A 15,278-nucleotide genomic window follows, 5' to 3' on the forward strand; every position below is an offset into this window, starting at 1 on the left:
CCTACATTATCAGTTCTAGCAAGTGCCTCAGTTCAGTCCAAGCTTGGCGCGAAACATCCCTACACATTCATGCCTGGACTGAACTGTGGACTGAACTGACTGAATACTGACAAATAACTGAGTGCTTATGGGAAGCATTACGAAGATATTCGAAAAAAACCGAAATTGACCATATTAGTTTTTATTTTTTCTGACTCTGAAAAGATATTAAAAACAAATACCAGAAAATTTTCAATCACAGATCTTTCAAAGGGTCGTTTCGTGTAAGAAACCATCAAGTTCATATTTTTATATAAAGATGGAAAAAATTACATACTACAATGAGTAGCAGTTTTGATTACGAATACAACGATGTATAATACAATATGATTCTTTATTATGGCATTTAAGGGAATGAATTATTTTGACATTTTATCAACGCCCACTACACCAAAATGTTAAAAAATTGTTATTATTTAAGTCCAAAAAGGCGTGTTATCCATTTTTTACATGGGAGTCTTCACAGATCTCTTAACAAATTCTTCAGATACTTAAGACACTCCTAGATTCTTCAGAGATCCTTTTCGAGTTTTGTACAGCCCGTTCTAAAACAATGCGCGTGTTCTTTGAACAATCTGTCCATGATTGATTTTGCAGATAACTTCTAGGAAGAATGCAGTTCCGCAAGTGGGATAGGTGCTCGGGACCTCGGGTACAACCAAGAGAGTCTCTGGTTCAAGCATGAAGTTATTGTAAGTGTTCAGTGCGCTGGGTTTGTGGAGCAACTTCGGGTAAATTACCAGCCACTTAAAAATTAAAAGGAAAAAGATTAGATTCCACAATGTTTTTTCAGCGATTTTCCAACGAATGTAGTGTGTTCTACATTTTAAAGATTCTCCGAAGATTTCGTAGTTTACATATTCATAGTCATATTTTTTATTCTTGAAAGATTTTTCCAAGAATTGCGATTTTGAGAGATTCTTCGCAAATTCTTTCGAGGTGGGTGCTCTAGAGAGGTTTCTAACAGGTTTTTCAGAAGCTTCTTGAAGATGATTAAAAATTCTTCAAAAACGTTTCAGCGATTATCAAAGTCTCCCCAAAATATCTTTATGATATTCTGCGCAAGTGATTTCTAGAAAATCCCTAAGGAATGCTTTCCAAGTAGAATTTTTAGAAATGAATTAGGTAAACATTCTTAATAGAGTGCTCAACATTTCTTTGATCATTCATCCAGACTATGCTGGTATCTTTAGCGCATTTTCCAACGAAGTTGGGTGCGCTATTGCGGTCACTTTCTCTGTCCGTCCGGCCGAGCCTACTCCTACTATTCCTACAGTTGTCAGCATATTTAGTTCGTCCTTTTTGAATTCGGTAGCTTATAGCTCTAGCACATGAGCCAAGAAAAATCGCGTGACTAATGTTTTTGGGAAGTACTGATAAATGCATGGAAATTGCGAAAGTTACTCGCCTTAGGGCGAAAACCTTTTTACTTGTTTAAATCTTTTTTTTTTAAGATTTTATAGAACCTCGCCTGAGAAATAAATGAAGTATACCTCAAAGGCTCTTCAGATACTCCTTGCAGATGTTTACTGATACATATTTAGATATCTCTCAGGCATTCTTCACAAAAGGCCCATTGACTTTTAAGAAATACCTCAAGTATTCTTCAAAGATTGTTTAAAACTTGAACAGAAGCTCTTCAGAGGTCTCTGAAGGAGTTCTTGTGAGTTACCTTATCTAAATTCTTCGGAGCGATTCTCCCGAAAAAATATAGAAAAAGAAACTATTTGAAAAATAAAAAATAAATATATTTTCCAATAATTCTATAGTGATTTTTCGAAGACCCTTTATAGTTATTTACATAAGTCAGGAAAATGATACATTACTGGCTAGGAAATATTGAAGTGCGAAGCCCCTTTGGGCCGAGTACTTTAATTTCCGAGTCAGGTAATGTCATTTTACTGGAGTTTTGTATTAAATTTTACCATTAATATCAATCTGTCAATAATGACATGAGTCATTATGGACATTTGGAAATGTCACAAATGCGGCCGGTAAAGTGACGATGCGTCCGGTAAAGTGACAGGTGCGGCTAATAAAGTGACAAGCGACAGGAAACGTAGTCTGCTTTGCCTCTGTCATAGAAGCTAAAATTTCCTGACAGAAAGTAGGCATGAAAATGAAGGTTTCAGGACGATTTTGGGTAAAATATTTTTTTCTATTTCGGTGTCACAATGATGATTTTGTACAACTGTTTTCGGCCGAAAACAGTTGTACAAAGACAGTGATTATAGTAGTTTTTTTGGTAGCTCATCTCTTAAGTTGGCAGTTACTAGTTAGTACAAGTAGGTACTTCGTTGGGTACTTCCATGTTTGAACTTCAAAATGTCAGTCTTACTACGCTGCCAACCTATAACTTAACGGCATAAAAAGTGTTCCCAACATAAAACATGTTAGTTCTAATGTTCCCTATAGTTTCTGATAATGATTTTTTAAATTAAATTAAAGCACCGACATAGAAAAAATAGTATGAAAAACGCGTGTTACAATGCTTTATTGTAATACTCCTATCTTGCGGACACTCGTGGCTACGCTTCGCGTCGCCACTCGTGGCACAGGATAGTCGTATTACAATAGGTCGCATTGTAACACTTGTCTTTCAATATACTATTACAGTACCCTTATACTGTGTTTATAAATTTTCAATTTATTTATTATTTAAGTCAGAAAAAAGGCTTGTTATTACATTGTTAACATCTTTGTGTAGTAGGCGTTGGCAAAATGCCAAATTTTTCATTGATGGTTCCTTTAAATGACATATCTAATAAAGAATCATATTGTGCCATACATCATTATATTCGTAATTAAAAAAATGCTACTCAATACAGTATGTACTTTTTTAGGGGCCATATAAAAATATGAAGTCCATGATAATTTCTTAAAGATGAAACGTCGCAGTATTTGTGGACACTATCTTGTAGAGCTGAAAAAGTGCCTATGAGCAAGTGTAATTTTGATATCTTTTCAAACAGGCCCAGAAAAAATAAAAACGAATATCGTTGATTTCGTTTTTTTCGAATATCTTCGGAACTGCTGAATTGCTAAGTCCTAAAATATGCAACTTTTTTCTAGTTAAACCGCGACTGTGTATTTCTTATGATTTTCCATTTCCCCATACTGTTCATTCTTATATTGGACACACTGAATACACAATAAATTAAAAAATGGAAGCATTAGTTGTTCATATGCTTTGAGGTACCAAATTTTGGGACTCTTTGTTTAGTTTGGAATGTTTATTGTAACAACCCTACTATTACATTTTTGGGAAATGAAAGCCCAATTTTCAATTTCGTTATGCGCCCATGTCTAAAGACGGCGCTGTACTACATATATTATTTTGTGTATGGTTTGTTTCGCTAGCAGTGGACTTGTTGGATTAATGATACTATTACTTGATTGGACTAAGGTTTCGGTTATCGGATGATTACATCTTTTTTTGTGTTGTTCCTAGAAAGTACAGTCTCCGCCCTCCCTCCGAATCCCATGCTTATTTCACTATTTGAGGGTGCCAGGTTATCAAGTGGAACGTAGACGGCAGGAATATTAGTATATCTCGAAAGGTCACTACCATTGGAAGGTGTCCTGACAGTACAAACTGCTTACGTTAAAATCAGTGTTGCCAATTTTCTAAGTTCATTGGCGGGCTTGTAAATATAAACTACGTTATGATGGAGGATGATAGAATTTTGCATGAACGATTCGGCAGTGACATCTAGAAGGATACAGGACCTAGAAGAAACAAGTAAAAGGTTTTCGCTCTAAGGCGAGTAATTTGATCGCATTTTACATGCACTGATCAGTACCTCCCAAAAGGTCATAACTAAGTGCACTATGTTCTTTTCTAATAGCATATATGGTTAAAACGTCAAAGAAATGTCTCCATAAGTAAGAAACGTAGTATTGCGCGCAGTTTGCGAGGTTGATAGCTTTCCTTTAAACGATGCCACAAGAAACCAACCAATTTTGAATTTAAAAAATCATCCTGGAAGATATACCTAAATATCAAGAATTCTAAGGAGAAATCCGTCATGTGCCCTTCTGTCTCTGTCAACAAATAAGTTTGACATGTTAAAATTGAAAAATGTTACATATTTCACGTATAGATCTTTGCAATAAATGTCAAAATATACGGTGCTCCAACAAAAATTTGTACAAAAAACCAAAAACCTGTCTATTTTCGTATCGAGGAGACTAATTTTTATGCAAAAAAAAACACCTAACAACTTTAACTCTGTAGGCACAACGAGTTTCCATTTCCCACACATTTATAAATAATGGTACAAGGGGTCACTTAGAGATAGAGATTCGGTCAAATAACAACACTTTCATTTTTGGGTGACCATTAAAATTCTGTTTCGACGTTTTTAACAGAATTTTACCGTGATTTTTACGTGATTATTATTTAGCACTGCCACGTCTTGATGACTTGTACTTTCCAAACGAATTTAACGTTAATTTCTGCATATGGGATGATAAGTACCAACTTTTTTAGCACATTCATCATTAACTTATAAAAAAAGTAATTTTCATTCGACTAATCCAAGACGCAAACCCTTTCAAAACATGGCTCTAGGCTTAGTGACTTTTTCCAAAAAACGCTACAGTTATTTTTAATTTCGTAATGATTTCGCTTTTGATTTTTTGTATATTATAATTGGACCATCTTTCCAGAATACTGCATAAACAGATAATATCCGCCAGATCGCTAACAGCCGTCCAAGAAGTGGTGAGATTCTTAAAAAGGCGCAAGTGGCAGATAGTTTTACCTGCATAAAAAGTGAATACACGCATATTACAGATTTACACCGAAGAGACATATTCCATGGCGCCGTCAATGAGAACAGGGTTAGAAAGATCACCGTGGAATTGCGCAGGGGAGGTTCCGGATTGTCCCATCTCTTAAGACAAGGATGGGTACTAGAAAGTGCGGCCGCGCTGCATCGTTTCCTGCGAAATTTGAAAAAACCTCTAGTGCCGCCCCATATTCAAGCATTAGCGCTTGGTAACTTTCATGTATCGGCCTTGTCGCTACAATTTAGTGTTTGCAGACGAAAATCCGGGAGTCTCACCCGAAGTTGTGGCGCAAGACGTCCTGGGCCTGGTAAAACAAGATGTCAAGGGGAGGCAGTATCATCTTGTCTCTTCTGTGTTGGATTTCTTGTATTGCGTACTAAAAGAAACGCCGACGGACGAATTGACAGGATGCAGTGTTCCGATTACGATGATTCCTATATTTTTCAACATTCAGGTAACGATTTGCGCGTGTTACGAATTCCGCTGATTGTTGTGTTTGCGCGGAATACTTTGGTCTAACCTATACGTTTCCTTGAGTCAGCTAGGTGTTGTATTAATTAGCACCTTGAGTGATGCATTTTCTGTATGACCTAGATAGAGAAAAATATTACAATGTGTGTCCGATTAAGTGCGGTTTTCGGAAGTTACCCTAAAATATCAGGGCCAATCGCCTTCTCCCGCCCAAGACCTATATTCTATTCTATTCTATTCTATCAGGGGAGCCTTTACAGGCAGCACTTAGGCTCATCAAAGGCCCATTGTGCTAACCCCCTCTCTAAACAACCAAAGCTTAGAGCCCGTTCCCTTCAATGAAGGATAAGACCCTATTTAGCCTTAGTTTCCTCACCTCCCTCGGTTCCAAGTAACTGTCACCGAGGAGTTTATGTCTGTCCCTGATCAGAGCGTCACAGTAACAGACTACATGCTCGGTAGTTTCCTCTACCTCACCACAAAACCTGCACGCAGGGTCTTCCACAAGCCCAATATTGTGCAGGTGATAGTTGACCATCCAGTGTCCCGTGAAGACACCGACGATCTTCCTAATCTGACTTCTGTTTAGGTTTAGAAGCTTAGAAGACTCAGATTTGCCAAGAGGCCCTGTTAAAAAGGTCTTGGACTGTCTGAGTCCAGCTGCCTGTTGCCATTGAGCCTGGAATTGACTGGTCGCCCAGTTCTTAATCCTGACCCTGACAACTGAGGGAGCAATTCCAAGGGTGGGCTCAGGCCCGACAAGGACCCCACTACTGCCTTCGCGAGCCAACTCGTCCGCCCTTTCGTTGCCCCCTATTCCAGAGTGCCCCGGCACCCATATCAAGCTTACCCTATTAGACTCACCTAATCTATCTAGGGTTCGCCTACAGTCAAGCATCGTATTCGAGCGGACCCTGTCAGCTGACAGAGCCTTTAACGCCGCCTGACTATCACTACATATGTATATATGCTGGTTACGATAACCTCTACGGAGGTTTTCTTGCGCACAGGTCGTGATGGCTAGCACCTCTGCCTGAAACACAGTACTGTGCTGGCCAAGGGAGAGGCTGATGCCTACTCTCGGCCGGTCACCGTGTATACCCATGCCCGTTCCCTTTTCCGTTAGGGACCCATCGGTAAACCACACGAGCCCCTCAGGTTTGAGGAACGGACGATCTGGGTTCAGCCACTGCTCCCTGTTCGGGAGAATGACTTTATACCTCTTCGGTTCAAGTAGGGTAGCTCGAATCACGTCCCTTCTTGCGAGGAAGGGGTCGGACCTAAGAGTTTCCTCCCAGATCCGCCCGTGTCCGAGACTGCCTCTATCCTTCCACTCACCCCAATCATTTAGTCTTATGGAAGCCCTCCGGGCCTCGGCCTCTACCGATAAGTGTAGAGGTTCAAGTCCCAGAAGAGCCTCCACAGCCAACGTTGGCGTGGTTTTCATGGCTCCAGTGATTCCCAAACAAGCGAGTCGCTGTACCTTACTCAGCTGCTTCTTGTATGTTACCCTGCGCGTTGCAGGCCACCATACAAGTGCGCCGTACAATATTATCGGCCTTATCACCGAAGTGTAAAGCCAATATACTAGTCGAGGATTTAATCCCCATGTGCAGCCGAAAGCTCTCCTGCATGCCCATAGACATGCAGTGGCCTTCTTGCTAATTCGCTCAATGTGCCCTTTCCAGGACAGACGGGAGTCTATAGTGACCCCCAAATATTTAACTGACCTGGTCAGACACAATTGGCGTCCTCGAAGGATGAGACCGTCAAGGTCCACATTCCGTCTCCTCGTAAATGGAACAATTTCGGTCTTTTCCGGGTTGACAGAGAGACCGTGGCTACTGCACCATCTATCCACCTGTCCAAGAGCCCTCTGCATGAGCTCTTTTACGGTGCTCGGAAACTTCCCCACAATGACAATTGCGAGGTCGTCTGCGTATCCCTGTGTATACGCTCCATCCTCGTTTAGTGTACGAAGGAGCCCGTCTATCACCAGGCACCACAGTAGTGGAGACAGTACTCCACCCTGCGGACATCCTCTAGTGACCGATGAGCTCATCTCCGTAGTTCCGATCGAGGTTATGATGACCCTGCCTCCAAGCATGGCCCGGATCCATCTTACGATTGACCCGTCAATGCCAAAGCTTTCAGCAGCCTCACTAATGGAATCGAACGTGGTGTTGTTAAACGCACCTTCGATGTCCAAAAAGGCTCCCAGAGCTACCCCTCCAGCAGACATTCCCCTCTCCAGTCTACACACGAGACTGTGAAGAGCCGTCTCCGTGGACATGCCAGCTCTGTAAGCGTGTTGAAACGGGTGTAGTGGTCTAAGGACCAGCGCCCCGTTTCTTATGTATGCATCCACCAGCTTTTCTACCGCTTTTAAAAGAAACGATGATAGACTGATGGGCCTATAATCCTTTGCTGTGTCGTACTTAGTACGACCCGGCTTAGGTAAATACACAACTCTGACCCTTCTCCAGCTTATGGGGATGTACCCCAAAGCCACAGAGGCCCTAAAGAGGTGCAACAAGTGCAGAAGTAATGGTTCCAGGCCCTTTTGCAAAAGAGCCGGAAATATCCCATCAGGTCCTGCGCTCTTAAATGGGCTAAACGTATTGATAGCCCATCTCAGGGATCCCTCGGTAACAACCCCGGCAGCTACTCTCCAGTCGATCGGCCTTGCACCGACCCGGGTAGCACCTTCTGGCGGTTCCGAAGTTACATAGTCTCCAGAGCCTGGAAAGTGTGTTTCCAGGAGACATGTGAGGGCCTCACCCGCGTTAGATGTAAATCTGCCGCATGGAAGCCTCAGCGTCCCCACTTTTTGCCCTGGATCTTTCAAAAGGATCTTACGAAGTTTTTGAACTTCGGGAAGCCCTTCCATGTTGCCACAGAAAGTCCTCCACGATCCCCGTTTAGACCGTCGAATGTGGTCTTTATACCTGCGCTGTGCGAGTTTGTGATCCTCCCAGTCCGCAGGTAACTTAGTACGCATGGCCCTGTTAAAGAGCCTTCGAACCTCTTTACGAACTTTTTCAAGGTCCGAGTTCCACCAAGGTGTTCTCTTCATTCCCCGAACAGTTCGCAGCTTGCAGCTGTCTTCAAACGACGCCGTTATAGCGTCGCTTATCATTGCCGCCGCCTCTTCCACCTGCCCTGCTTTCCGGCAGAGCAAAGGTGGTTTATCCAACCGTTCTGTCAGTTTTTCAACATAGCAGTCCCAGTTGGTGGTTCGGGGATTCCGAAACCTACAGGGCCCACCATTGAATGACAGGTTTAGTTGGAAAAGAATGTGCCTGTGATCCGAAAGAGACGGTTCATCAGACACTCTCCAGTTTGAGATCATGTGAGCTATAGAGAAAGAGCCCAACGTTAGATCAATGACCTCCTGCCTCCGCGACGTAACGAAGGTGGGGGTTTCTCCCTGATTTAAAACATTCAAATCAGTTGTCTGCAAGTACTCCAGAATGTGTTCGCCCCTCGAGTTCGTGTCCGTGCTGCCCCACACAACGTGATGTGCATTTGCATCACAGCCAACCACAAGAGGGAGCCTTTCACTCCGACAGTGCTCTATCAACTCAGCTAGCTCCCTGGGAGGTGGAGCTTCTTCCGAGTCATATGGTAGATACGCTGAGCAGACTACTAATTGCCTGCTCCGTCCCTTTCCATCTTTCAGCTGAAGTCTTAGAGCCACAAGATCCCTAAAACAGAAATCAGCCATTAAATAAGACTCGATGCGTCTGTCGACATATATGCAAGTCCTGGTACTCAGTTGACTGTCCCTCTTATAATAAAGTGAGCCCTCAACCTGACTTAAGCCTCTTACTCGTCCCTTGTAAACCCAAGGTTCTTGTATGAGGCAAACGCCTGTCTGCCTTACAGAAAGTTGGCGGCCTATTAAGCAGGTCGCCCCCTTACTGTGTTGCAAATTGCTCTGTAAGAAGGTTACCTTGTCCATCACCGATGTACTTAGGCTCCCCCCTCCTCTAAAGATGCCGACGGCTCTGACCCCATCTCGGAGCCAAGGACCGCCACACGAGCCAACAGCTCGTCGACATCTTGTTCGACCTGCGAGGGCGCCAATTCTAATTCCAACGCCTCGAGGTCTCCACCTAAGGGTTGGACCCCCTCCATTGCAGCGGAACTGGGTCCCGCTGCTCCGGCGGAGCCCTCTCCCTTTGCTTGCGCAGCCGGAGCACTCGCCTTCGTCACGAAAGTGACGTGGGAGACCCCCGCGTGCGCCTTAAGGTTCTGCCGCTGGAGTGCCCTGTAGGATGCCTCATCCACACCAAATGCGAGAAGCACCCTACCAGGCTCCTCCCTGCGAAAGAACGTCCTCCATAAGTTCGTCCTGAGCCCAGGATTTTGCCTATGGAGGCGCTTTAAAATGATGGCCGTGTCATCCGGGAGCCCGTGCAACACTGCCATCACCTTTACCACCTTTGGGACGTGCCTCTGTACTTTCAGAGACGCACCTTCCCAAGGCTTGATTAGAGAGACGGTCCTCTCCAGCCAGTCCAGAGTCCACTGGTCCTCGCACTCAGCCACAACGACCCCATGCGAGTTCCAGCGGAACCCGGCCAGCCTCGGAAAAGGCCCGACCTCCAAGTCGTCTACAGCCACATTTAGTGCAGCCATAATGCACCTCGACTGAGCCTCAGTGAGGTCCACCTCCGGGTACGACACCGGTAGGATAGCCACCTTGAGGCCCGCCGCAGCGACTTGCCCATAGGTCCGCGGTGCACCCGTGGGTGCCCCAGGACCTTTGGACTTCTTTTGAGGTTGCACCGAGCCAGACCCTGGAGTGCTACCCTCCGATCTGAGACGCTTGGTCCCAGACGTCGGTTCGCCTTCCTGAGCCACCGACCCAGTCGCAACCTTCGATTTTAGCACCTGACCCGGGGTTTTACCCTCGAGCCGCCGCTTCCTGGCCAACGCCTTTTGCGCCCCCGTCCTGTTCTTCTTACGGGACGGAGCTGGTCCAGGTCCTTGGGTGGAGCCCTGCTTTGGGGCTGTCCCCTCTTTCGAGGAGCCTGCCCCTACACAGGACCCCTGTTGTGGCCCTGGTTCATTGGTCCCCCCTGACGAGGAGCCCTGTAAAGGAAAATTATGTTTTTGTTTTGTATCCATATTGTTCCCACGAGTAATGCGGAAGAGCGGTATCACCTGCGCAGAGCCGCTTGCGCAGGGCTTGGCTACAATACCACTCGGAGGTCGCCCGGTATCCGAGGGGCACCGTTATCGACACTGCACCCCAGTGTCACGCAGTCCTCAGCACGGTAGCTAACACCTTGACTTGGGAGGTTGGTCCGCGGTAGCGACCTTCGTTGCTGCCAGTCTGGGTTTCAGCCCCGACGAGCAACTTATAATCGCTACTACCCACACAGAGACACTTGTCACCTTACGATCATTCAGGGCTTGCGTGGGCGTTCCCCTATCCGCCACCTGGGGACGCGCCCGATGGGTGCCTAACCGCAGCTATATTTATACTTTTTTTGAAGATATCGCACCGAAAAGGGCTGTACCTGACACCCGTAACTTTCATTTCAGTATTAAGGGGTTCATTTTTCAATAATCTTCTTCTCCTTTTGTTTGCATAATCAGTAATCACGATTTAAATAATAGAATCTTTGATTCCCATAAAAGTGTTCAAAACCATCTACAACTGAAGAGATTTCCGGCGAAATTGTCATTTCTAATAAGTAACAGCTGGCAGCTGTAGTTATTAGCAAACAGAGAACAAAAATGAATCTCCAAATTTCGCCCTTGCCTGAGATTTTCCATAAAAAAACCTAACAATGGTACGTACTAATGATTCTAAATAGTGCATATTTTCTAGACAAACGACCTACGCCACTGGAGAAGAATTGCAACAGTCTTTGTGGAAATTATTCGCATGGCACCCACTGAACTGAACCTATTAACGGAAGAAACCTCAAGTGTGGAGGGTCTCTTCGTAATACCAAATGTTCGTACGTTTCTTGCGTTCTTAAGAGCCTTACATTGTCGTTCTATCATAGGAGATGAACTTCACACTACGTAGAATAGCGGTAATACTACGCCTGAGGAACGTGGGTTCGCGTTTTAATCACAGCTATGTTAGACAACAAGGTATTTCTAATTACTGCAGTTTTACAGTTAAGTTAAAATGAATATGTTTTAGTGTACCATAGGGAGTTGGGACATTACAATATTTAAAGAGGGTTTTAGCTCAACACAATATTGGATAAACATCTCTTGTAACATTTTTGTAGTTGTGGGAATGTATCAATGTAATACACGTACCTTATGACAAACATTTTTATGGTGGATGCTGTAGATGTTACCATTTCCTAAATAACATGCTAAATTAACACGGGATATGAAACTAAGAAGCAGGATCCCCCAAACCTTTTTTATGTGTGCGCTGTTGTCCCGTCCTACTTTATTTTGAATTGGCGCCACCAACAATCCTTGAAAAATGGCAAAGCAATGGAAGCTTTATTCTGCTGGAATTGCACCCATTCCAGAGACGGACGGCACAATTTGCAATTCATTTTAAGCATTGTCGTATATTTCACTAAAACTCAAAGTTAAACGGTGACGTTTCATGGTAATGATACTGTAAACGCCAATTTACTATGTTTCGTGATGCTGTAAGATTTTTTTCCATTCTTTTCCTTCTCCTGACCTTGAGTAATCCAGTATTCTAGCAATATCCATTGTAACTAAACTCAAACGATCTTTGATAAAAATTTCTCAATTTAAAATAAATCCCAATTACGATTGGACAACCGGGATACTACGGAAATTCCCCGAAGGGCCCTTTTCTCCGGGATCTACCACAAATGGTCTTTTCATACATTTAATTACAGCCATATACATACAGTAATCCAATCAAGAGAAAGAATGCATTCAAACAGAAGAACAGGATGATTTTCACTTATGTCGGAAATTTCTTAAAAAATTTAGACAGTGTGTCATATACAGTGCGTTCGAGATAAGAGGGTCACCTCAATATCTCTTACGAAAAATTTGTCAAATATAATGTAATATGTGACATTATGATCTATCCGATTGTATGTTCAAACTTCCTATATCACTTTCGATTTAACCGGAAATAGATGCATCTTTTGTTTTTCAAATGCAATGCCTATGTTTTTTACGATATTTTAACAGGGCAATCAATTTTTTGTACAACAACATGAAATATGCATATGGAAACATTGAACAACTTATTCTAGTTATTTTCTGTGTGATATTATATGGCACACGGAATGCTAGATTTCAGAAATTTTCTAAATATTTAATCACAAACAAACTTCTCCATTTTACCACCCGCATTGGGGTCAAAAATGACCCCCTCCCCCATTTTTTTTTTACGGAAATACATGTTTTGAAGCACCAAAAATCCGAATGAAACAAAACCTCGATGATGTCGGTCTGTCGGTCTTAAAAAGCATAGGCATTGCATTAAAAAAACAAAAATTGCATCGATTTCCAGTAAACCGGAAGTGATGCCGGAAATTTTAATATGCGATCGGATATACGGTAATGTCACATATGAAACTATATTTGACAAATTTTTCGTATCTCGTCAAATAAATAGATATTTGTGTACCAAGGCCGTAAAAGTGATCTTTTTTGGCCGAAGCTGCTGTTTGTGGCCGAGGCGGTAGCCGAGGCCGCAATTCAGATGAGGCCTAACAAATCACTTTTGGCCAAGGTGCACACAACATTTTTTAGGCGATCATCAAAAAAGAATTCAAAAATTTGCTCATAAACATATTTTTTCTGAAAATCATAGTTATCTTAGACAATTAAAAACAAAGCATTTCCTGTCATATGTAATTATAATTAGCACCTTTGCGTGTGTTTTGTGCGTATCAAAATGGGCGATAGCGACAGTTCAGATACCCCAAATGAAGTTTTGGAAGCTGCAAGCGTTACGACCCTAAGTCATATATGATATAAGAGCAGGAGTTTGAGAGTAAAAGTACAATCCCAACTTCCTCCGTTGCACAAGATTTTAATAATGTCAAATGCAATAGGTCCTTCGTAACTGTGGCTTCCAAGAGCTTATAGTTAACATGCTGTACAATTATTAGAAACCTGATTACCTACTTTGATGGTAGGTATAGGTAGCTACTTGTGTTCTCGGTTAATTCCTGGTGATTCTTCGTATAATAATGTAAGCAATAACATCTTCCTCATGTTTTGGTTCTACACTTCTACACTTTCTATTGTTGTCTTCTAGCACTTTTTTACATAAGTACTTATATACGCCTGTATATCCTTTCGTTTGCTCGTTCCAACGATTTTTATACATAATCGCGATCAAGCAGAAAAATCTCGCATTGTTCAACTATTGCTGCATGGGAAGCTCTTGAGGACTCTGCGGCATTAAAAGGCTGAAAAACGCAAAAATAACGGATACCCCAAAGAAAATTTGTTAAGGATCCTAAAGGCCCATAAGAACCCTTAAAAGCTCCTAAAACATTATTGAAATCATTAAAGATCCGTAAGAGGTTTTAAGGAGTAGTAAGACATGTTAAGATGCAGCAAATGGCTTTGGAAGACCTTAAGTGCTCCCAAAAACTAAAGTTATAAGGCTTTGAGGTGTTTTCGACACTCTTAACGACTCCTAAAAGCTCTTAGATTCCGAACTCAAAGCTACAAAGAGTAAACCGCTTGCAGATTTTTTAGAATATTCGTAAACTTCTAGAGATTTAAAGAGTAATAAATACCTCTAACACTGGAAGGTTCTCAAATGTATTTTAAAGACTCAGGGATCATTAAAAACCTTTTAAAGCTCTTAAACGCCTTTAAAATCTCGGCTGCGGCTCTTAACTGCGAGACTATTGGAAGCTTTGGAAATACACAAACACGTTTTCAGTACTCATAAAAATTCCAATATGATATGGAATACTCCAAAGATTTCAATAAACTATAAGGGTGTTCAATATACAATATTAAATATTTGTATATTGAACACCCTTATAGTTTATTGAAATCTCTTAGGGATCCTTATGGATTCTCAAAAACACTTAATGGTCTGTTGTAGGCTCTCAATGCTACTAAACAGTTAAATTTTAAAAGCCTTTACAAGTTTCTAAGGGTTTCTAAGTGCATTAAAATGCCTTTTACAACATTTAAGAACAACTAAGAGTCGTCAACAGCCTAAAGCCTGTAAAATCTTCTTTTAGAGTCTCTATGAGTCTATAGAGAATTTCGGAGGACCTTTTAAAAGCCTCGAATACTTCCTGTATTTTAGAACCGCTTAATATACGCATTAATAGTTATTTATGCATCAAGGGCATTAAGGCGATATATATGCCGAGGGCGACAGAGCCCAAGGGCCTCCGGTCCGAGAGATTGTAAGTTGCCCGAGGGTTAAATATCGAGTAATGCCTGAGGTGCATACAAAATTTTATTTTTCATCGTGTTAGAAACACTTGGGTGCTGGTGCTCTTAAAAGTTCTGGAGTACATTTTCACAATACTCTAGAAAAGCACTTTTAAAGGCTAATAAACGCACATAATATTTTGAAAAATCCTCCTAAATGTTTTTATTTTATTTTTGACCGGGGAACACGTTACGGGATGATAGAATTCTTAAAAGTTCTCACTAGTTCTCAAAGATTTCAAAATATTCTTAAACACCCTTAAACTAGACTGTCTATTAAGGATGGACAACCGACAAAACCTTTTAAGAGTCCTTAAAAACACGATTGCTAGACATTTTCTTTGATTAGATGGCAAAGAATAAATTGAAACAAGGTAAGTATTTAAGTAATTTGAAAATGGATTTACAATCGCAATAAACGCGGAAATTGCAATTTTTACCACCCTCACATTAGGAAGGGGGGATTGTACGGGAAAAAAATGACTCCCCACATTTTTTACGGAAATACACGTTTTGAAGCACCAGAAATTCGAATCAAAGAAAACCTCGTAGATGTCGATCGGCCTCTCTGTCTGTACTGTGTA

General features: G+C 42.1%; 1 protein-coding gene across 2 annotated transcripts in view; it reads left to right on the plus strand.

Annotated features, from left to right (window-relative positions):
• Nucleotides 1–11,603, plus strand: part of LOC116176343 — a 28,038-nt gene extending 16,435 nt beyond the window's left edge. Inside the window, exons 2-7 of one of the 2 annotated variants that reach the window (XR_004146429.1) lie at nucleotides 4,711–4,784; nucleotides 4,838–5,041; nucleotides 5,088–5,287; nucleotides 11,150–11,282; nucleotides 11,331–11,421; nucleotides 11,474–11,603. Coding sequence is in view for 1 of the 2 variants with exons in the window: in XM_031494860.1 (XP_031350720.1) it covers nucleotides 4,711–4,784; nucleotides 4,838–5,041; nucleotides 5,088–5,287; nucleotides 11,150–11,278; nucleotides 11,331–11,421; nucleotides 11,474–11,508 (733 nt within the window). In the remaining variant the exon portion in view is untranslated. The remainder of the gene's footprint in view (nucleotides 1–4,710; nucleotides 4,785–4,837; nucleotides 5,042–5,087; nucleotides 5,288–11,149; nucleotides 11,283–11,330; nucleotides 11,422–11,473) is intronic. The other variant, XM_031494860.1, reaches the window with a different exon arrangement.
• Nucleotides 11,604–15,278: the final 3,675 nt, after the last annotated feature.

This window comes from Photinus pyralis, unplaced genomic scaffold, assembly GCF_008802855.1.
Source record: "Photinus pyralis isolate 1611_PpyrPB1 unplaced genomic scaffold, Ppyr1.3 Ppyr1.4_LG7, whole genome shotgun sequence".
NCBI lineage: Eukaryota > Metazoa > Arthropoda > Insecta > Coleoptera > Lampyridae > Photinus > Photinus pyralis.